This window comes from Mucor mucedo (assembly GCF_025094135.1).
Source record: "Mucor mucedo strain NRRL 3635 chromosome Unknown EV154scaffold_141, whole genome shotgun sequence".
Taxonomy (NCBI): Eukaryota; Fungi; Mucoromycota; class Mucoromycetes; order Mucorales; family Mucoraceae; genus Mucor; species Mucor mucedo.
The window spans coordinates 1-22,310 of record NW_026252425.1 but is presented as its reverse complement, the minus strand read 5'-3'; the positions used below and the strand labels follow the sequence as shown (position 1 = coordinate 22,310).

At 35.5% G+C, this 22,310-nt stretch overlaps 3 protein-coding genes across 3 annotated transcripts; 2 read left to right on the top strand and 1 right to left on the bottom strand.

The window, feature by feature from the left end:
* Nucleotides 1–10,176: 10,176 nt before the first annotated feature.
* On the top strand, nucleotides 10,177–12,268 carry EV154DRAFT_606530 (uncharacterized protein; the record flags this gene model as incomplete). Its single annotated transcript, XM_051607547.1, has 4 exons — nucleotides 10,177–10,446; nucleotides 10,497–11,214; nucleotides 11,352–11,584; nucleotides 12,019–12,268. The coding sequence occupies exons 1-4, from the start codon at nucleotides 10,322–10,324 to the stop codon at nucleotides 12,266–12,268; spliced, it is 1,326 nt and encodes a 441-aa protein (XP_051452610.1). The 5' UTR covers nucleotides 10,177–10,321.
* Nucleotides 12,269–17,888: 5,620 nt separating this feature from the next.
* EV154DRAFT_569028 (uncharacterized protein) lies at nucleotides 17,889–19,676 on the top strand (the record flags this gene model as incomplete). Its single annotated transcript, XM_051606113.1, has 3 exons — nucleotides 17,889–17,987; nucleotides 18,739–19,218; nucleotides 19,314–19,676. 3 exons carry the CDS (start codon nucleotides 17,889–17,891, stop codon nucleotides 19,674–19,676), a joined length of 942 nt encoding a protein of 313 aa, XP_051452609.1.
* Nucleotides 19,677–20,616: 940 nt separating this feature from the next.
* EV154DRAFT_486303 (uncharacterized protein) lies at nucleotides 20,617–21,553 on the bottom strand (the record flags this gene model as incomplete). The annotated part of the gene is made up of 4 exons (XM_051598839.1): nucleotides 20,617–20,685; nucleotides 20,954–21,056; nucleotides 21,131–21,266; nucleotides 21,358–21,553. The coding sequence occupies 4 exons, from the start codon at nucleotides 21,551–21,553 to the stop codon at nucleotides 20,617–20,619; spliced, it is 504 nt and encodes a 167-aa protein (XP_051452608.1).
* Between the last annotated feature and the right edge of the window lie 757 nt (nucleotides 21,554–22,310).

The following is a 22,310-nucleotide window of genomic DNA, read 5'->3' as shown; positions in this document are numbered from 1 at the left end:
CGCATGCGCATCTTTAATGCAGCTTTTCCTTAAATATGTTAGGTATTAAATTATTTTTTATAAAAAAACCAAATTTATTATTGAAAAAAAAAGCCAATTATATTTTAGTCGATGTTATGAGGTTTATATTCATCGGACGAAGGATACGTGATTTCAAGCAAGTCTGACGGACCAGGAGAAACCGTCGTGACATTGCCATCAATCGTCATGTCATTGGCAGAGGGGGTTGAGGCAGTATTGTTGGGGAGGGTGCTGTTGACGACAATGTTGCTGGTGTTGGTGTTGTTGGCGTCGGTGTTGTTGGCGTCCGTGATGTTGTAGGCGCTGGTGCTGCTGGCAGAAGTACTGTTGAACTGATAGTCATTGGCGTCAGAAATACCATTGACATCTGGGCGGAAGTAGGGGCTGGTGTTGTTGTTGTAATTGTAGTCATCGTTTTCAAACCGATTGTAGCTGGTGGCGTTCTTGTTTCTTGAGCCGTAATCCCCTTTCATTACCATCAGCATCTGGCGCTGGATATTCAGACTGGTCTGCATCTCACGGGGTTTCCATCGCATGATGGTAAAACCAGTTTTCAATCGGTACCGTACCAGTTGGATTCAACCTATCATTGCGATGTCTGAAGGCAGCACAGAGAGCAGACCATTTAGACTTCAATGGAATCAAAGGTCTGCTTCCGTTGGTGGTGTTTTTGGTCTTGAATGAGTGCAAGATGCACGGTACAACTCATTTAGTTCAGCTAGCGTACGATTGGACTCCAAGCGCTTGTTGTAATCAGCATACGATTCAATAAGAGCAAAGGTGCTAGCTAAATTCCATTTTGAGTGCGTGTATCTGGTATCCGAAACTTAATAGTGGCAGCAGCCTCCGTAACATCAGCAGTGGCAGTAGCAGGTGCAGACGGGGAAACGGCGGCAGCAGCAGGAACGACGACAGGAACCTCCTGTTTTTCTGAAACAGTAGTATCATGCGACGGTTGCTACCATAGGCTACACCATTCGGTGTCACTTCAATAAATTGGTGATTGATAGGGTTTTTGTTGTTGTTTTGATTGTTCATTTTAAAAAATTTAAGGAAAGGAAACAGTAATAAAATTTTATTTTGTATTTTGGCATTTTAGTAGTCCATTTTAGGACCGTATATTTCTGGAGGCTTCACATTCGATGCCCACAAATTTTTCATTTTTAAGCAGTAGATTAATAATAGATTAATAATAAAAAAATATGACAACATTATTTTTGACAGAATTCAATTTAGGAAAATAATATTGGTAAAAAAACCTTTTTAAAAAAAAAAGCGGAGCTTGTCCATATTAGTACATCTCCTATTTAAGATCTCAATATATTTTGTTTCATGTCAGCAGCCTAAATCATAGAAATCTGAGAATTCTGGTCCGTTATCCGTCAAGATCTAATAGGTTTGGGTACTCTGGTCCGTTATCCCTCAACATCCGTTGATTTCAGGGTACTCCGGTCCGTTATCCCTGAAAATCCGTTGACTTTAGGGTACTCCGGTCCGTTATCCCTGAAAATCCGTTGACTTCAGGGCACTCCGGTCCGCTTTCCGTTGTTATGCGATACTTCAGGGAATTCTGGTCCATTATCAATACAGATCCGCCACTTACGGGTTCACTGATTACATTTAACTAACAACCAAAATAGATTATAAGCAGTTGGAAACGGTTCAAAAATGGTTCAAGCATTCTAAGCTAGTATGGGAATTATCTTAGTTCATTTCAGATATAAGATAAGTCGCAAATCATATCGGAACATCCTTAAACGTTCGTTGGATTTCAAAAACGTATATACAGTGACCTCTAAACTATCCTAACTGTTTGAGGTTATTGTATTTTGTAACGACATCACATACTCATATCATAGGGACACTTTGTGAACATTTTCTTTTTTCTGTCTTTTGTAATTATTAAGTTATTGATCTGATTTAAAGCGCTTCATAAAATTTGTATAAGCAATTATCACTCTTATAAGAAGTTAAACCCTTCTTTTTTATAACCTTTACTGGAACATTTTTTATCCCAAACATGTCACACATTTTTGAGTCTACCACATTTTTGTTTAGTCCAATGCTGCTCTACTGGTATCATTGCTTTGGAGACTGGTTTTAGTATTGGTGTATTTAACAGAGCTATAAACAGAATTAATCAAGACAATTCGTTGAAATTAGTGGGCCAGTAAGGAGTGGAGCGGGGCAAGAACAGAACAGAATAAATATTAAGGTGACGACCAAAGAAACAGACATTATATGTATTAGTATTAACTTATATAAAATGTATCATAGTAGAAAACGTTTAATTCAAAGAAAAAGAAAAAATAGACAAGATCTTCAATACAAAAATAGGATTAAATAGACATGACTACAGAACCAGAGGAATGTAGCCCTGACTAGAAAATTCGTAACAATGTGTAACATTGTTAAAAAATGTAGATACAAAAAGCGGATTTTCAATATTATGTCGTAAATTGGCGAGGGGAAAACTTTAGACGCGAACTTTTTGTTCTATACTCAGATCCCAACGAAATATATACCATGTTACAAATACTAAAACGGCCTTACCCATACCGCAATTTTGCATAGTATAACGTAAATGAACACGTAGAACAACATTAAACTGAGAGGTTTTGTTCTAAAATAAAATGCCTACGACACATTGATCATTTTGCGATGAAATATTTGTTACATTGATAGACAACAAATGCAAAGTAATTGGCCTTCTATTACATGAAATGTTTATTTACTAAGGTTTACCATACATAATTGAAGCAGTGTATACCAACTATTTATGGAAATATTCGAAAGGGCAATCACGAACTGACAAAGTAGTGGTAACAACATAAACACCCAATAAGCCGTCAGCCGTACCTTTCTTGACAGGGAAAGAATTGAAATATATTTGGAATAGATTCAGCAAAGCGAAGATGAAAAGATGCGGTACTCAATATAATTCCTCACTAAAAACCAAGAAAATAACTATATCAACAAATACATTTTTTTTGACATACTTTTAAACAACCTTCATTGTACGGATACCTGAAACACCGTTACCTACACCGCTATGCAAAGTATCAAAACAAAATATCTTGATTTCGTCTCAAGCCGAAAGGAATTAAGAAAAAGCATATACAAGACAAAGACAAAAAAATATTTCTTAAAAGTCGGGAACAATTTATTAAAATGTGGAAATAATTTTAATAGATTGGGAATTGTCTTATCAAAGTATTTAAGTCGTTAAAAAATGTATATCCTATAAAGCAGATCTGATACATGAACTTAAAAGATAATGGTTCAGCACACAAAACGTCAAACAGCCACAGTACCAAGCCATGTTTTAACAGTTTTAGAATCATATCAATTAGACATCTACAAAAAATTATGGACAGATATCTAAAATTGACCAGATAACCATAGGATTTTCCAAAAAATGCCCAAGTTGACGGTTAAGTCTTATTTATAGCATAAGTTTGAAACAGTAGTATTTGTAAAAGTTTTAGCGGTAACTAGATCATTTCGAAATAGGATATTTATGGACTAGCAATTCTAATAACAGTCACCTTTTAAAATAGTATAAATAGACCCGATTATTTCGTAGTTCAAACTTCAGTCAAATAAAGTAAGAAGGACTTATAATCATACCTATAGTACCATTGTTTTTTTATACACTTTATATTTCTTTTATCAAATCAGAAGTAATTGATTTGTAATAATGCTCTTCACCAAATTAGCAACCTTGTGTAAATGACTGGTAGACACCATCAGTCTTCGCTTCAACTTGTTTTGAGCACCGTCAACTCTGGATGTATTGATGGTGCCAAGGTGAAGGTGCTTATTGATCCAAGGGTTGGCAAAATGTTCTTTCAACGGCACACATGTTGACTCACGATACGCAAACAGTGGGAGGTATCTTGCGTTCAACCCGTAATTATCTCTCAGGACACTCACGTTTCGCTCCCGTTCTTCTTCATTGAAACTGTACATACAGCGATTCCATCTAACCATAAACTTATTCCAGTCATTATCTGTTAAAAAATATTTTTTGCATTTGGCCAACACGTTCTTGTGGATATGCCAACGGCAGATAAGAATCGTGCTCGATTCAAAAATTGTCTCTAAAGCACCTTTTAATGCCAAATCACGGTCAATAGCAATAATGCTAGTTTCGAACTCCTCTAAATAGCACCAAAACAACTTCATACGTAATGTTGAAACCGCCCATTCATAATTGGCTTGGGTTTCGTGTTTTAAAAAAAAACCGCACGCAAAAAATGTCTTATTGAAGCAATCCATGCCAACAACGTGCAAAAATGGCATACCAAATTTGTTTGTTTTATAAGTGCAAGTCATCAAAAGCACTTGAAGAAAACGCTCAACCATTTCCAAGGAATAAGAGTACGAAAAAAAAAGGTTTTTGATGGTACAGCCTCATTCGATAAGTACCCGTAAATAAATCCAGAGTTGGCTTCAGAGAACTGATCCAAGAGAGCTTCCAAAGGAGAGCGACAATCTAAATACTCTTCACGAATCTTCTTTCTCGCATTGTAAAGCGTAATATGTCTGAAGTAATCACCAGGGAAGTTTTGGTGGACATAAATCAACATATCTTGAGGTGAGCTATTAGCAATCGTCATATCCTTGATTACCTTCATGTGATTCTCACCAATCTAGCATGCAGTGGAATGACCAGCGAGAAAATTAGCAGACTCATGATTATGTCCAGTATGGTTTAAGTGCAGGGTGGATTTTGCAGTATAAACACCCTGATCGTTTCTCCCACTGGAACCGACCACCCACTTGAAAGGGCAATCGTTGCGTCCTATCTTCGAAAGTATTTTACCGGTGGACTTACTGCTGTTTTTTCCATTGCAATCGCACTTGAAATCCCAAGACTTAAGGCGACGATTGGGGTAGTAACGACAACGGCACAAACAAACAAGGTAGCCGTTGTCCTTGCAGTGATTGATCACATACTTTCCGAGAGTTTCCCTAGAGCTTAACTCAAGTTGAAAAGGGGCAGAAGGAGACGAAACGTCGAAGGTTTCTCCCTCGAGTTCTTCGTCAAGATCATTGTCGAGATCATCGTTAAGATCATCTACTTCGTAGACGCTTTCAAACTTTCTTCTGGTTCGAAAGGGACGGGGCTCCTACAAATCATCGTCCGAAAGGTAAAAGGTGTTTTCGTTTGATAAAGACATTGAAACAATAAACGTTAAGACAAACGTAACTGGATTGGGATGAAAGTAGAAAGGTACAATTTATTTATGCTTTGACAGAGCAGTCCCGCCGAAATGTCAAAATATAAGTCGAATCAAATCCGCAGTTTAATAGGTCAAAAAAGACCAAAACAAATCGAGGGGGTGAAAATAAGAAAAAAGGGGGTGAAAATAACAATTCCCTTATCAGGTCAGAGATTCTATGTGTGGTAATCTGCTATATTGTTGCTACATTAAATAAATCCATATCTATGACATCAATACCTTAAGAATGATGAAGGAATCAATTACCCAATATAGATAGTTAGTACTATCATTTCACAAGGTTACAAGAACACAGTGACTAAGGCTTACTAAAGTTATGGAAGGACAATGTATCTAAAATGACAGTAATTCCAAGTGCAACATATTTACAAAATACGCAGTTAAAGGTATCAGGATAAACACTGGGAAAATGAAAACAACTTCAAAAATACACTAAAGATGGTGGCACAGCAGATAGTCTTTTTTATATAAATACTTGTTCATTTTATTCCATAATAAAGACTATCTTATAAACAGTCTCAAATTATTCATAAATGCCTTATAATTTAACTTACCTACAACACAACACTGTGTTCAAACAATCGGTTTTCAGGTTAGAGAATCTGGTACCTAGCTCAAGATCTTTCTCATTGTTACTCACTCTCTCACTCTCTGTACTATGAATGTCGTCAACAAAAAAAGATTTATTTTTGTTTTAAAAACTGATTGTAGAAGTCCCACAATGTTTCGACACCGAAAGCGAGAACTGAAGGCACCTGTTGATTTTGGAATAACTCATGCAGGTTTAAACCTGCAAAAAAATTTCCATAGTCCTCAAGGACTGCTGCTCTTGCCCGTTATAATTTGGATGGAAGGAGCAAGTCCACCACCAACAAAGCGGTAAGACCTGCGTCCTCTAAAATCGGAGCAAGAAAGGCTCCAAGTTCCAACGGGAGTCTGATGGATTCCAACTCAGAACGTGTTGGGTTGGGTGAGTGCAGCGCTACATTTTTGTTTGATAAAGATAAATAAGTTAAGGTGATTTTGAAAACATCATTGAACAACTTACAAGCATGTTGGCGCACGGTGAGCACCCCATCATTCATTAAAAAAAGGATTAAAGCCAGAAGAAGGTTTCGAACCTGTGATGCGGCCATGTTTCCTTGTACAAAAATATACTCCGTTATAACCGTATTCCCCAAATGCCCTCCAGCGACACGAGGAAAGAGCAATCAAATGGCATTTGTGGTGGTGGTGATTGCGTGCACAATATCACCAGGAAAAGGTCGAAAACGTTCACCTACTAGAGAGAAAGACAACATTAGATGCAGGTTAGTTTTATCGAATAACCATTACCATGGTGACAAACCTACCTTCATACTGACGGACAAAAACGTCAGGGGGAGTGGCGGCCACAAAGGGAGCCGCAGAAGGAGCCCCAGAAAAAGGCTCACGAGTAGCCCCAGGAGGAGCCACAGGAAGAGCTGCTGGCAGAAGAGCAGGAGGAGCCGCAAGAGAAGCCGCAGAAGAAGAAGCCATAGAAGCAGGGGCGACAGAAGAAGAAGCCGCAGAGCAACACCGGACGAAATCGGGATCGATAAATGCACGAACGCCATCATACATAAAAAAACGAGCCCTTTTTAGTGGTTTTATTCTTGTCCCAAGAACGGTCATCTCATTGACTCATTTATGTTTTAGTGACATACACTTGGTGCACTAGACCAGTCTTCCCTCTGAAAGCCCAGCCTTACCAGAGATAGCAAACCTGGATGAAAATAAGAACTACATAAAGTTATGTTAAATACTTTCGTGGCTTGCTAATGGTATATTTCTAGGGCAAATTTGTTTGATCGGGTTTATGATTTTTATGGGTCTGAAGTTAGATGAATAGAGTCTAATGTTAGACTCATGTTTTAGATATACGGTTAGCAAGATGTAAGAATCCGGTTCGAAAGATAATCGACACTAACCTTTGAGAGCATTGACGGTTTTTTCTATATAAGATTATAGGAATTCATAAACAAGTTCTAGTTGATGAGCGTTAAATTAGCCGCATGGTAAACATTGGGCCGAATGATGAGATTGTATCTCCCACTATTAGGAGCGAAATATCTGCTTGATACCGGAATATTTGAGTGGATGACCCTATTTTGGGGATATTTATCAAATTGCGTAAAATAATTCGCTGGTTTCAATATCTCATTAATATACAATCGGCCAATGTGAAGAGTGGAAAGGCGGACAGGACAGACAGAAGAATACTTGCTTACACAAACAGAGTTGTTCACCAAATGAAATTTGACATTTTTCCACGAAAATAGCCAAAGCTCGTACTAAAATGATATAATCAGTTTTGACAACATAACTAATAAGTTAATGGAATAAATTACCAAGAATCATGTGATGCAGTGTATAAAATATATTATATTTTAGAGTTACTTGAAATTAACTTGGTACTTCCATACTTTTTCGGATGGAAAATGGGAAGACCTGTTTAAATACTAGCGAGTACGGAGGAAGTTATTAAACGTATCGCCGATCGGTATGGTAGGTAATGTTTTGCCAAGAACTAGTACTGATAAATAATTTGAATAGTTTTAGCATGATAAAAGAGATATCTCCACTGCATATGAGATAAACAGCAACGGAATTGACACCGTCTTTACCTTGACAATTTTTTAAATACATATAAAACCCGACAATATAACCAAATAATACTTTCTCCGACACTTCTAAAGGACTGACGCAATTTAGACAGGTTTAGGAAAAAATTGTAGGTTCATGGAGCAAGTATGAGAACAAAACACCAACTAATCGTCACCAGCCAAAAGATACGTTAATAAAAGTATAATTTACTTAAAGGGGAAAAATATTTTTCAGAAGTCGAAAAACATTTTTAAAGAGGTAGGAATAGTTTTAATAAAATGCCAATAGCCTGGGCTGTCTAATTAAATTGTTAAAAAAGTCTCTACCATAAAGGAGGTAAGACACGACACAGTCAGACATAGAAACCCAAAAATACGTGGGTCAACTACGCTAAACGTTTGACGGACACAGTAATAAGCCTTTTTATAATAGTCCTAGCTTTATATAGAGTATCTATCTACCAAACATTACGAACAGAAAACAATTATTGATCAGAAAACCACAGAAATTAGCAAAAATGTCGATGTTCCAGAATACCTATTAATTATACCATATGCTTAAACAAGTAGTACTTGTAGCAGTTTCATAATTGACTAGCTCGTGTTGAAACAAAATATGAACACCAAACAGTCATTGTTTATGAAGTAGGTATAAAATTGTTATATTAATAATTAAAAATCGCGTACAAATATTTGATTAACGATATCAAGTGATAGAGGAATATCTGTGACGGTGGTAGTACTTGGTAGGGCAGCTTTAATTAAAATATAGAAATGAACCAGCAATGACACAAAGTGAGCAATAAATTTACTAAAAACACGAATAGTCAGTAGTTGATGGAATTGTTGTGTTTTGAGGTAAGTAAAATTATAAGGCAGTATATAAGTAATTTGAGACTGTTTATTCGATTGTCTTTATTATGAAATAAAATGAACAAGTATTTATACAAAAAAGACTATCTGCTGTACCACTATCTTTGGTGTATCTTTGAAGTTGTTATCATTTTCCCAGTGTTTATACTGTTACCTTTAACTGCTTATTTTGTAAATATGTTACACTTGGAATTACTGTCATCTTAGACACATTGTACTTCCATATCTTTAGTAAGCCTTAGTCACTGTGTTCTTGTAACCTTGTGATATGATAGTACTAACTACCTGTATTGGGTAATTGATTCCTTAATCATTCTTAATGTATTGATGTTATAGATATAGGTTTATTTAATGTAGCAACAATATAGCAGATCACGACATGACAGAGTTGGATGGAATTGAATTTAATCTGCCGGAATACGACAGAAGAGGATGTACATGACCAGAATAACATTGAATAAAATTGAATAGCATTGAATACCTTTGAATTGAATGTTGTTGAATGTAATTTGATAGTATTGAATGTACTTGCATGGAATTGGATGCCATTGGAGTGAATTGAGTCTAATTGGGTGGCATTGAATGCTGCTGGATGGAATATAATGTAATTGGATGGAATTGAGTGTAATTAGATGGTATTGAATGCAATTGGGTGGAATTGAGTATAATTGGATGTTAATTGACGTAATTGGATGGTACTTGATGTAATTGGTTGTAATTGAGTGTAATTGCATGAAATTCAATGTAATTGAATGAGATTGGAGGGACTACGATAGAGTATGATTGAATGCAATGGAGTCAATCGGAATACAATCGAATGCAATGGAATCCATCGAAATGGAACAAAATAAGATGGAATTAAAAGGTACACGCTGTAATTCAATGGATTAAATGAAAGCAATGTGTCAATGAATCAAGTAACTGTTAAAATTGATGTTGCAAGGTACGATATAATTGCATGTGAGTGTATCAGAAAAAGAAGACATAGTTACATACAAATAGGATGGAAGATGATCAATCAAGAAAAGCAAAGATGAAATAGAGGGAAGTATAATTACATTTAAAAAAGAATACAATCAACTAAGAAGAGAAAGGACACAATTATGAGGAACATGAAGACATAAGGTCAAGTACAATGTATTTAAAGAGGAATACCATCAAGTATAAAAAAAAGAAAGTAAATCTTCATGAATAACCATGTTTACGAGATGGAATGCCATTTGGAAAGGATCATCAATAAAAATACATGACAGATAGAAAACAAAGGAAACAGCAATAGCAATAAAGGGACTAAATCTAAAAGAGAAGAGATGTATACTTGTATTCTAAAGACAGAGATGGAACTGAAAAAGGGAATTTTTTTATAGCGTCACAATGAAGACATAGGGGGGTATGTAAACGCTGTCCGAAAAGAATGTTGTCTATTTTTTTTCTTTTTTCTTTATAACTTTTTTTGACATTATGCAATATCCTGATTTTGAAAAGTTTATTAAGTACTTTCAGTTCAATAATGCACGTGAACCGCATCGCGGAATAAAATAATTCCAAAGAATAATGCGTGAGAGTGGCTTCCGCCTGGCTCATATGAAGAATCATATTACATTAGCCACAAAATATGATGGTTATTATGTAGCGGATCCACGTACTTTGAACATCTTGACCATCAACTGGGTAGATTCGTGTGGTGATGACGAATTAGAAGAACATGATTTGGGCCTATTGTGGGTAGAGCAGTAGGAGAAGATGAAGATGAGGATGCTGAATTTGAGGTTGCAGCTGCCGAATTAGCAGCAGCAATAGAAGCAACAGCAACAGCAGCAGCAGCAACAACAACAACAACAACAGCTGCAGCTCCAGCAACAACAACAGCAGCAACAACAACACCAACAACAACAGCAGCAGCTCCAGCAACAACAACAACAGCAGCAGAACTTGAAGCAGCCGTTCAACAAGCGGCTGATGAGGCAGCAGCTACAGCTGTTTTAGCAGCAGTAGCAGCAGTAGAAGCAGCGGCAGCAGCAGCTCCTCCAAAAACAGAAAGGGAGGCTGCATTAGCTGAAGCATCAGCAGAGTTAGCTGCGGCATTTGACGCTGTTCAGGAAACAACAGCAGCAACATCATCATCATCAACAGCAGCAGCAGCATCAGCAGCATCAGCAGCATCAGCCGCAGTAGCAAGAGTGGCAGCTTCGCCTGCACCTAGACCGTCTCCGGTCATTGAAAGATTAGAAGCGTCTATGGCTAGAGCCACAAGCTCAAGAACAGCCGTAACAGCAGCAACAGCACCATCATCAACAACAGCAGAGCAAGAGGAGCTTGCTGATATAGAAGGTCGTCTCTTGAATAGACTTGAAAAAAATGATAATCCCAGCTACCTCGCCAAATTACAAAGAAGGGACGATGAGCTCAACGCATCGTCCAGAAGTGTGGATATGGGTACTACGTTCGTTCGCTTGTTAGAATCAGGCGACTTGGCTGAGTTCACGTTTAGATTGTCGATAATCAATGATACGTTTACAATGACAAACACCCCATAACAAGTATTTAAAAGTATTGTCTGTTATACCACTACCTGACATATTAGGAATACGTTGTGTATCAAAACATGCAGCCTGGAGACGCAGAGGATCTTATGATCCAAAATGGAGCAGACCAAGTCGGCTTCTATAAAAGGAAAGTACGGGGAGAACGTGTTCTCCATCTTTATGGATTGTTAGGAATGGCAGGTATTTTAGCCAGCGAAATTATCAACGTCACAAGCTACACCATGATTGAAGCTGGATTTCATCGCGAAATGGCAGTTTTGATGGCGCATCCGTTAGCGAGAAAATGAAGTTTTTTTGAGAACAAATTCGATCGATTGGATGTTTGATCAAATTGAACAAAAATTACGAGCAATCAATGCCGATCATAGGGAAATAGCCGTGGCAAATGAGATCATTTGGGATGACATGGAAGAAGACAAGAGGTCAAGATAAAATAAATTGTTTTGCAAGAGGTCAAATTCAAAACAGACATAACGACCAAGGAAAAGGTAGAGTTCCGAGTAGACAAAAAAAAAGATTTTATGCAAGATTAAATGGGAAAAAAAAATTTGCACCCCTGTTCAATATAACGTGAGAAAAATGAATGACTCGGCACGTATGTTTATATTATGCAACTTGCTGAGAAATGGTATAAATAGGGGTACTTTTTTTTTCAAGTTTAAATGTTTTTCTCTCTCAATTTTTTTTTTTATAAATCATGACCAGCACCACACTAGAATATGAAGGGGACGTTTGGCAAGCTCGTATTAAAGATGACCCGGATGAGGCCATTTACCAGATGAAGCGATTGTTGGAGACAGCTGGGTTTGTGTTTGCTACAAACAATGGTCCTACGTATATGGGTGTATCAGTAGGAGGTAGATTGGTGTTTAATCATGTTCCGTTGCCGGTGTACATGTTGGAAACGGACCTACAAAATGGAAGAGCTCGTGAAGAATATGATGAAAGACAATAAAGTCAAGGAATAACGTTGCGTGGTTAACATGCTTTTGAAATAAAACTTGCTTGCATTCATTTTTTGGTTTACAAGTGTGGGAGATGATAACTGTCCAAAAATAAAGGGGATAAAGTTGTAATTCATGCGGAAGCCGGGTCTAGGCCTAGCGCATATTTTAGAAAAATAAAATCAAAGATTAATAAGTACAGTATGGAGAAAAACGTAAAAAGAAGGTAACGTCATAGGTTTTGAAGTGATAAACTTGAAATTAAAGTCAAAGCCGGGTCTAGGCCTAGCGCATCTTTTGGAAAAGTGTAGTCAATGATTAATAAGTGCGTTGTAGAAAAAAACGTAAAAAATTAATAGCTACATGAGTTTTGATTGGATCATAGCGAAATTTATACCAGAGCCGGGTTTAGGTCTAGCGCATCGAATAAAAAAATAAACTTAAAGATTAATAAGTACAATATAGAGAAAAACGTAAAAAACTAATAGCTACATGAGTTTTGATTGGATTATAGTGAGATTTATACCAGAGCCAGGTTTAGGCCTAGCGCATCAAATAAAAAAATAAAATTAAAGATTAATAAGTACAATATGGAGAAAAATGTAAAAAAACTAATAGCTACATGAGTTTTAAAGGGATCCTGGCCAAATTCACACCAAAGCCGGGTTTAAGTCTAGCGCATTTGTTGCAAAAATAAAATTAAAGATTATTAAGTACAAAAGGCCAAAAAGTGCGAAAAACGATAGTTCGCTGAGGTTTAAAGTGATAAACGTGAAAATTATACAGAAGCCGGGTTTAAGGCTCGCGCATTTTTTGCAAAGATAAAATTAAAGATTAATAAGTACAAAATAGAAATATAGGCAAAAGACATTTATCGTATTAGGGTACGATTCACTAAAGAATAATTAAGCAAATCGTTTAAATAAATAAACTATGAAATTAAAACAACCTTTGATGTTGCATATCAGCATACGCTTGTATACTGCTATGCAACTTTCCCTACTTTGAGTACATACTTCTATATTAAAGATTGCATGATTAGCCTAAATACGATATACGAATGACAGTTGGATACAGAATGCTATATCACTGAGTTACGATATCACCGATCGAGAAGAGAAATTGTCAGATCAATCAAGAATAATAAGAAAGAGAAACTTAATATTAATAGTTCTCTCAATGGATTAGCTACCCAGAGAGAGAATAGAGCAGCTATTAATATAAATGGTTCATTTACTTATATATTGACATAATTATGCTGCTGATAAAGAGTATAAAGAAATAGTGTATGAATTAATGGATACCTATCTTCTACAACCAAATATACAAATATAAGATATTTTATATTTGGGATCGTAATTTATTCAATACAAAGATAATGAATAAATGATCAACTATTATGTTCTGTTGCCAATTACACTTGACAACCAAGTATGCATCTTTTACAGTAACCGTTGCATGATCTGATAAATAAGTATCTCGTAATACTAAAGATTTATTAAAATACTGATGCTCCCAATCCACTGATATGGGACAACGTTATCTGGAAACAATTCTAACGAGTAGTATCCATTTAATCCGAAGGGGGCAAACAAAGTATGGATCTATTTCAAAACCAGACAGGTTCACTCATCATTAAAACTCAGGAGAGTTGTGCAATATAAAAAGCATCAATTATTTCATAGCAGCAGAGTTCTTTTAGTCTATTTTTACCTCCAATAAAAGATATACTTTTATCTCATTACGTTTCTATTGTAACTATCTTGTCAAATACCACAGGTCTAGCACAGCCTTTGCAATATTAAAATTAAATATTAATAAGTAGAAAATGAAAGAAAACGGAAAACCCAATAGTTCCATGAGTTTTAAAGCGATAAACTCAAAATTTATATAGAAGCCGGGTTTAGCCCCAGCGCAACTTTTAAAAAACTAAAATTAAAAATTAATAAGTACAAAATAGAGAAATCGTCAAAAGACGATAGCTGTATGAGTTTTAAAGCCATAAAGTGGAAACTTGTATAGAAGCCGGGTTTAGGTTTGGCGCATCTTTCAAAACAACAAGCATAGAGATTAATAAGTACAAAATAGAGAAATCGTCAAAAGACGATAGCTGTATGAGTTTTAATGGGATCAAGTGGAAACTTATACCGGAACTGGGTTTAAATACTGCGCAACGTATTCGAAATTAAAAGTAAAGATTAATAAGTAAAAAATAGAGAAATCGTTAAAAGATTATAGCTCCATGAGTTTTGAAGCTATAAAGTGGAAATTCATATGGAAGCCGGGTTTAGGTCTAGCGCAACTTTTACAAAAATAAAATTAAAGATTAGTAAGTACAAACTTGAAATATCGGCAAAAAACAATAGCTTCATTAGTTTCAAAGCGATTGAGTCAAAACTTGTATAGAAGCCGGGTTTAGGTCCAGCGCATCTTTTGCAAAAGTAAATTCAAACATTAATAAGTACAAAATTGAAATATCGTCAAAAAACCATAACTCTATGAGGTTTGAAGCTATACATTTGAAACTCACACGGAAGCCGGGTTTAAGCCTAGCGCAACGATTTAAAAAACAAGCATAGAGATTAATAAGTACAAAATTTAAATATCAGCAAAAGACGATAGCTCTATGAGTTGTGAAGCTACAAATTGGAAATTTTTATGGAAGCCGGGTTTAGGTCTAGCGCAACGTTTACAAAAATAAAAAAAGAGATTAATAAAAAAAATTGAAATAAACTACAAGTCAATGAGTCTCAATGGGATTAAGTGGAAATTTATATGAAGGCTGGGTTTATGTCTAGCGCAACTTTTTAAAAAAACAAGCACAAAGATTAATTAGTACAAAATGCCAAAAAATGGAAAATACTACAAGTCATTGAGTTGTAAAGTGATCAAGTGGAAACTCATACGGAAGCCGGGTCGAGGTCCAGCGCAACTGTTACAAAAATAAAATTAAAGATTATTATGTAAAAAGTAAAGAAATGGTCAAAATATCATAGCGCTATGAGTTTTTAAGTTATAAACTGAAAAATTATACAGAAGCCGGGTTTAGGTCCAGCGCATCTTTCAAAAAAACAAGCACAAAGATTAATAAGTAGAAAATGAAATAAAACGGAAAAAACCACAAGTCAATGAGTTCTAAAGTGATAAAGTGGAAACTTATATGGAAGCCAGGTTTAAATCTAGCGCAACGCTTTAAAAAATAAGCACAGAGATTAATAAGTAGAAAATAAAGAAATCGTCAAATTATGATAACTCTTTGAGTTTTTAGGTGATAAAGTGTAAACTCACATGGAAGCCGGGTTTAGGTGTAAGGAACACTTTAGGTTAAGACACAGAATACAGACAAGACAGGTTTAGAGTGATATGGAGGTAAAGACAAGTAGAAAGAAGGGAAATGAGAAAGTCGTAAGTATACCAGAGATGTAAAGGCGTAATTCAGAAGTAGGGGTCGGATAAACAGACAAGAGAGAGAGAGGTAATGAATATTCAAAATGTTTGAAGGTAAAACAACGCAAAGTGGAAGAACATTGTGACAATGAAGTTCCAAAGTAAAAGAAAATAAACGTGAAGAAGTTTAGTAGGTAAACAAAGTAAAATGTAAGAAGCTTACGACAAAATAGAGAAGTTACAAAGTAAAGAAAAGTGACATGGAGAAACGTAAAAGAATTTAAAAAAGTTTGAAAGTAAAAGAAATTAAAAGTGAAGAAGATTGTAAATATTGAGCAAGTTTAGAAGAAAAAAATTTAAAGAATTCAAAAGTGAAAAAAGTAAAACTGAAGAAGATTGTAAAAAGTAAGAAATATTAAAAGTAAAAGGTAAACAAGTTTAAGAAATTCAAAAGTAGAGAAATTAAAAATGGAAAAGATTCCAGAAATAAAATAAGTTGGAAAATAAAATTGAAGAAAAAGTAAAAAAGTTGAAAAAGTCACCAGTAATAAAATTGAAGTAGGCCCTTAAAATGTGAAGAAGTTGGAAAGTAATACTAATATATGCCGTGAAAACTGGAAGAACTTGAAAAGTAAAATTAAAGGATATCACGAAAAATACAAGAAATTGAAAAGTAATATTGAAGTATGTCACGAAAAATAAAAGAAGTTGAAAAGTAATATTGAATAAGGTCATGAAGATTGAAGAAGTTTAAAAGTAAAATTGAAGAAGGTCAGGAAAACTTGAGCGACTTCAAAAGTAAAATTAAAGAAGCTCACCAGAAATAAAAGAAGTTGAAAAGTAATATTAAAGTAGGTCATGAAAAATAAAAGAAGTTGAAAAGTAACATTGAAGTATGTCATGAAAAATAAAAGAAATTGAAAAGTAATATTGAATAAGGTCATGAAATATAATACAAATTGAAAAGTAATATTGAATAAGGTCAGGAAAACGTGAGAAACTTGGAAAATAAAATTAAAGAAGATCATGAACACTTGAACAACATCAAAAGTGAAATTAAAATAGGTCATGAAAAATGGAAGAAATTGAAAAGTAATATTGAAGAAGGTCGTAAAAAATGGAAGAAATTGAAAAGTAATATTAAAGTAGGTCGTGAAGATTGAAGAAGTTTGAAAGATAAAAAAAGTAAAATTGAGGAAGCTGACAAAAATAAAGAAGTTCCAAAATAAAGGAAAATAAAATTGAAGAAATTAAAGAGGTACCACATCAAAAGAAAGTAAAATTAAGGGAAGTTTACATACATTTAAGAAGTTAGGAAATAAAATTGAAGAAAAATTAAACAAGTTAAAAAGTAAAACTGAAGAAGGTCATGAAAATTAAAAGGTGAGAAGTTAAACTGAAGAAGGCCAAGAAAATTGAACAAGTCCAAAAATCAACAAAAGTGAAATTGAAGTAAAATTAAAAAAGTTGAGAAGTAAAATTGAAGCATAGCAATGACATTGAAGAAATTGAGAAATAAAATTGAGGAACGGCCAGAAAATGAAAGAAGTTGGAAAATAAAATTAAAGACATTCATGAAAATTAAAGAAGTTCAAAATTAAAATATACTGAATTACAAGAAGGTTAAATATATGAACGATGTTCAGAAGCAAAAGAAAGTAAATTAAAAGAAAGTGAAATTAAATGGGTGTAGAAATGAAATAAAGTAAAGCAAGGAGGAATAACATGATGAAGAGAGAGACAATGGATGGTTAAACGTCAAAATATGCCGTAATAATCCAAAATAGGAGGAAAGAGTATCATAAGACTCAGTCAGGGATAGGAGTAGTGAGAAGAGTATCATAAGACGCAGTTAGAGATAGGGGTAGTGTTTTATGACAAAAGATGAATGTGATGGCGTACTTAGGTTTAGGGGCTGCGTGTACTGACACAAGATGAATCAGAAAATGTGCAATAGAGATAAGAGTAGCATATAGTAATAATTTGTCAACAGAGGGTGAGCTAGGGATAGAGTTAGTCTATACTGACACCAGGGGAGTAAAATACACATGAGCTTTGACTAGGGGTTACACTATTCCGTAGTTAGACTATTTGAAAAGGAGCGTCTGACGGTTATTAGCCAACTGAAGCAATTAATGACAGAGATGGGCTTCAAAGTGCAAAAAATAGACGAGGCTATGTTGATGGGAGTGAAGGTTGGTGATCACTATATTGATGATGAGTGATCTATACCCATTACCAGAAATGACGGCCTTGGAGACAGCCTATGTAATGGATGATAACTCTGAAGTGTTTTATTACTTGGTGGTACCATCGCCAACAATCTCCACTTCAACAGCACAAGTAAAACGTGTCTGTGGTACAGACACATAAGCATGAAACAACCATCAACCATAGCTCTAAACTGTCGGGCGCGCATTTTTTCTATTTTTGAAAGTTACGTTAATCGATGAGTTTTAGTGCTAAAAATAAACCAAAAATACTGATAGATAGGGTAGACGTCTGACTATCGGAAACAATTCTAAACGCCCTGGTTACAAATTGATTGAAAGATTAAAATTGAAAAAACCGTTAAAAGTGCGATTAATGGCAGTGATAGATTGTAAACATGACAAATATAATCCGCTTTACTCAATCTGAGTATGATGTATTAAAGATAGCGCGCGAAACCAATTATTGGGCGAGAAATGAGCGTTTAAAGTTGATTCTGGTAGTTTTAAAAGGGAACGAGGTGGTTTATTGTCGTGCGGAAAAAATGCAACTTTTTAATCATTTTTGACCATTTCCATCATTTTCTTTTTTTTTAATCTTTATTTCGTCTTTTTCACTTTTTATCAATGTTTGCAATAAAAACAAAGCTAACCATACTATTCAAGCTGTTTGATAGGCAGAACAAGGGGATAAAAGATGAAACAAAGGATGATACACGTAATAAAGGACACATGAGGTCATACGCTTGTTGTTTAAAACTATGACTTTATAAGGTCGTGATATATGATTCAAAGTGAATGTGCGCCTTGGACAAGTGAGAATGAATATGTGCACTGAAACCCGAAAGAACATGGATAGAATATCTTGGTGTGAATAGATTTAGAACGACGTAGAGAGTATGAATGAAAGAAGAGTTGGTTGGCTAACGATGGATAAGTCTGTGGGAAGACTGACTGTACATGATTGGTGTGTTTTGCGACAAGGATCACCACCAGCAACCACAACAAGGGCAGCATCAGAGACAACAACAGCAACATTTTCAAAGGAAGATTCTGGGTTTGTAGCAGCAGCTACCGGAATGCTAGCTGACGTTGAAACAAAAACAGCAGGACGAGCGCAAGCACAAGCACAAGCAGCAGCAACAACAGCATCAACAGCCACAACGGCAACAGAAGAAATATCCACAACAGTGGCTAGACCACCCACAGCAAGACCATCTGCATTGGTTGAGGAGGTGCAGGACGCTGCGGAGGCAGCAACAAGAGCAGCAGACAGAGTAACCATTGCAGGAGAATTGGAAGATTTGGAATTTTCTGAACTTCGTAGCAAAGTGATGTTGCGTTTGGAAGAAAAAACAATAGCCGTGCGTATACGGATACATTGGAAGATAGAGCCCACGAACTCAATTTGGTTGTGCGTAGAAGTGGTACTGGTGCGGCATTAGATGAATTGAGGTAGTCAAGAAACTTGGAAGCATTTACGGCTCAATTATGCCAAGTAGCTGCAACTATCAATTTCATGAATGAAACAGGCCAAGTGATGAAGAATATTTTGAGCCTGTATCAATATATGACATTTGTGGAATCTATCTTGCATCGATTCTATTCTGCACATGATGCGCAGGAGGAAATGGTGGCGAATGGTGCTTCGGTTGCAAAATTTTATGAGAATAAAATTAGAGGTGAACGCGTCCTGCGCCTTTACGGCATGCTTGGAATGAAAGGAGTGTTAGCCGTGGAGATTATCACAATAGGAAGTTATAGATTGGATGAACGAAGTTTACGTGAAAACGCACTAGCACGCAACAGCCATTCGACGTAGCTCTAAACTGTCCGCCGCGCATTTTTTGTATGTTTGCTAGGTGGATTACTCGATGAGTTTTAGTGATAAAAACAAAATAAAATTACAGATAGATAGGGAAGAAGCAAAACTATTTTTACAAACGTTTAGCAACACCGGACAAATGTGGGAACGATACAGACAAGAACGTTATTTTACGTAACACAACGAGGTCTTTTTAACGGTTCTACTCTTGTTCCAAAGAACGGTGATCCCATTGACTTATTTATGTTTTAGTACCATACACTACGCGCTCTACACTATTCTTCCCTCTGAAGGCCTAGCCTTGACAGATATAGCACCCTGAATGAAAGTCGGAACTACATAAAGTTATAATGAATGCCGTCGAGGCTTTCGAACGTGACATTTCTAGAGGAAACTTGTGTTGTGATCGAGCTTATATACAGATATAACTCTATCATCAACTCTTTCTTGCTTATTTGATAACCTTTCTATAAATCATTATTGCATTACTCTTTAAATCAGATACATGCTATTACACTCTATTTACTACGCATTGATTACTCATCAACATATAGAAAACAATAGTCATACATTTATTCCAGATAATACAATCCAATGATATGATCGCTCATCAGTAACAAGATTCTCGAAGGTACCATGAGATGCTCGATCTTTAATTGACAATACGCCTATTGTATATTTGACAGGTTTCACTTTAATGATTGATATTCAGCCAGCCCTGAATATGTATATAAAGAACCCAATTTATTGTATAATAAAGACTTGAGTTTATTTTTGCAGTTTGATAATTTTACTTCGTCAAATTTCTTTATTTTTATTCTTAATTCGTTGCTTTATCTCTCGAATTTCTCAACTTGTTTATTCGGTTTTATAATTTTTATGAGTCTGACGTTAGATGAATAGAGTATAATGTTAGACTCATCTTTTAGATATACGGTTACCAACATGTAAGAATCCGGTTCGAAAGATAATCGAGACTAATCATTGAGAGCATCGACGGTTTTTTCTATATAAGATTATAGGAATTCATAAACAACTTCTAGTTGATGAGCGTTAAATTATCCGCATGGTAAACATTGGGGTGAAGGATGAGATTGTATCTTTCACTATTAGGAGTGAATTATCTGCTCGATACCGGAATATTCGAGTGGATGACCCTATTTTGGGGATACTTATCAAATTTTGTAAGATAGTTAGCTTGTTTTGATATCTCATTAATATACAATCGGCGAATGTCAAGAGCGAAAAGGCGGACAGAAGAGACAGAAAAATACTTGCTTCCACAAACAGAGTTGTTCACCGAATGAAATTTGACATTTTTCCACAAAAATAGTCAAAGCTCGTACTAAAATGATGTAATAAGTTTTCACGACATAACTAATAAGTTAATGGAATAAATTATCAAGAATCATGTGATGCAGTGAATAAAATATATTATAATTTAGAGTTACTTGATATTAACTTGGTACTTCCATACTTTTTCGGATGGAAAACAGGAAGACGTGCTTAAATACCAGCGAGTACGGAGTAAGTTATTAAACATTTCACCAATCGGCATGGTAGGTAATTTTATGCCAAGAACCAGTACTAATAAATAATTGGAGTAGTTTTAGCATGATAAAGGAAATCTCTCCACCGCATATCGGGCAAACAGCAACCGAATAGGCACCATATTTACCTTGACGATTTTTTAAATACATACAAACTGTCATGAACCACGTACTTTGAACTTTGCCCCTGACCACGAATCCCCGACTATTGGAATGTTCTGGAATCTCATGCTGAGATTCAACAACGCCAGTGTCCAGAACCTTCCAGGACCTTCCAAGACTATCCACGCAACGAACCTCCGCTTCCAAGAGATTAGTAATCATGACTCGTTTCCAAGTATCTCCGACGCCAAGCAATTAGTAATCATGACTCATGGGTTTCGGCCACGTAAGCTGAAACCAACACTAAGACTAATTAAGTAAGCCAAGACATTCTTAAATGCAAACCCATGTTATCTGAAAAGATATAAATACTCCCCCTTTCCATTGCCTTCCCCGTTCCATGTCGATTATCTTGTATCCCTTGTATCTCTTGTATCCTTCCCCTTTCCTGTATAATCTATTATTATTATTAAATACTTTATAAACCACTCTTCCTTTGTCTTGTATAACTAGTAGATATCTTCTGATATTATTGCTGTAATATATTCCTAGCCACGTTCCTGACACAAGGTATATATTGTAGGACACTTTCAATGACCGCAACATTAGAAACGGTTAATGTAGCATCTTATGTGTGGTGATCCACCTGCTGTTGTTACTAATCACACCATAAAACAATATTAAAATTAAATCTCACTTCATCACCCCATACGTTATTACATCACAACACGAACTAATTTCTTATACATTATATCATATCCAACTACAAGCACTATTTTAGTGCTGTGTAACTTATCCATCAAACTAAATTCATAATCCGATTTCTCTTAACATATATAAATATGCAAACTGATAGTTAGAATAGAACCCTCTCAATCTTTTAATCTACTTTTACTCTTAATAAAAGTTATAAGCAGTCTCAAAGTATTTTATTGTTTTTCTTTATCTATCTCTATCCTCAACTATCACATTATGGATC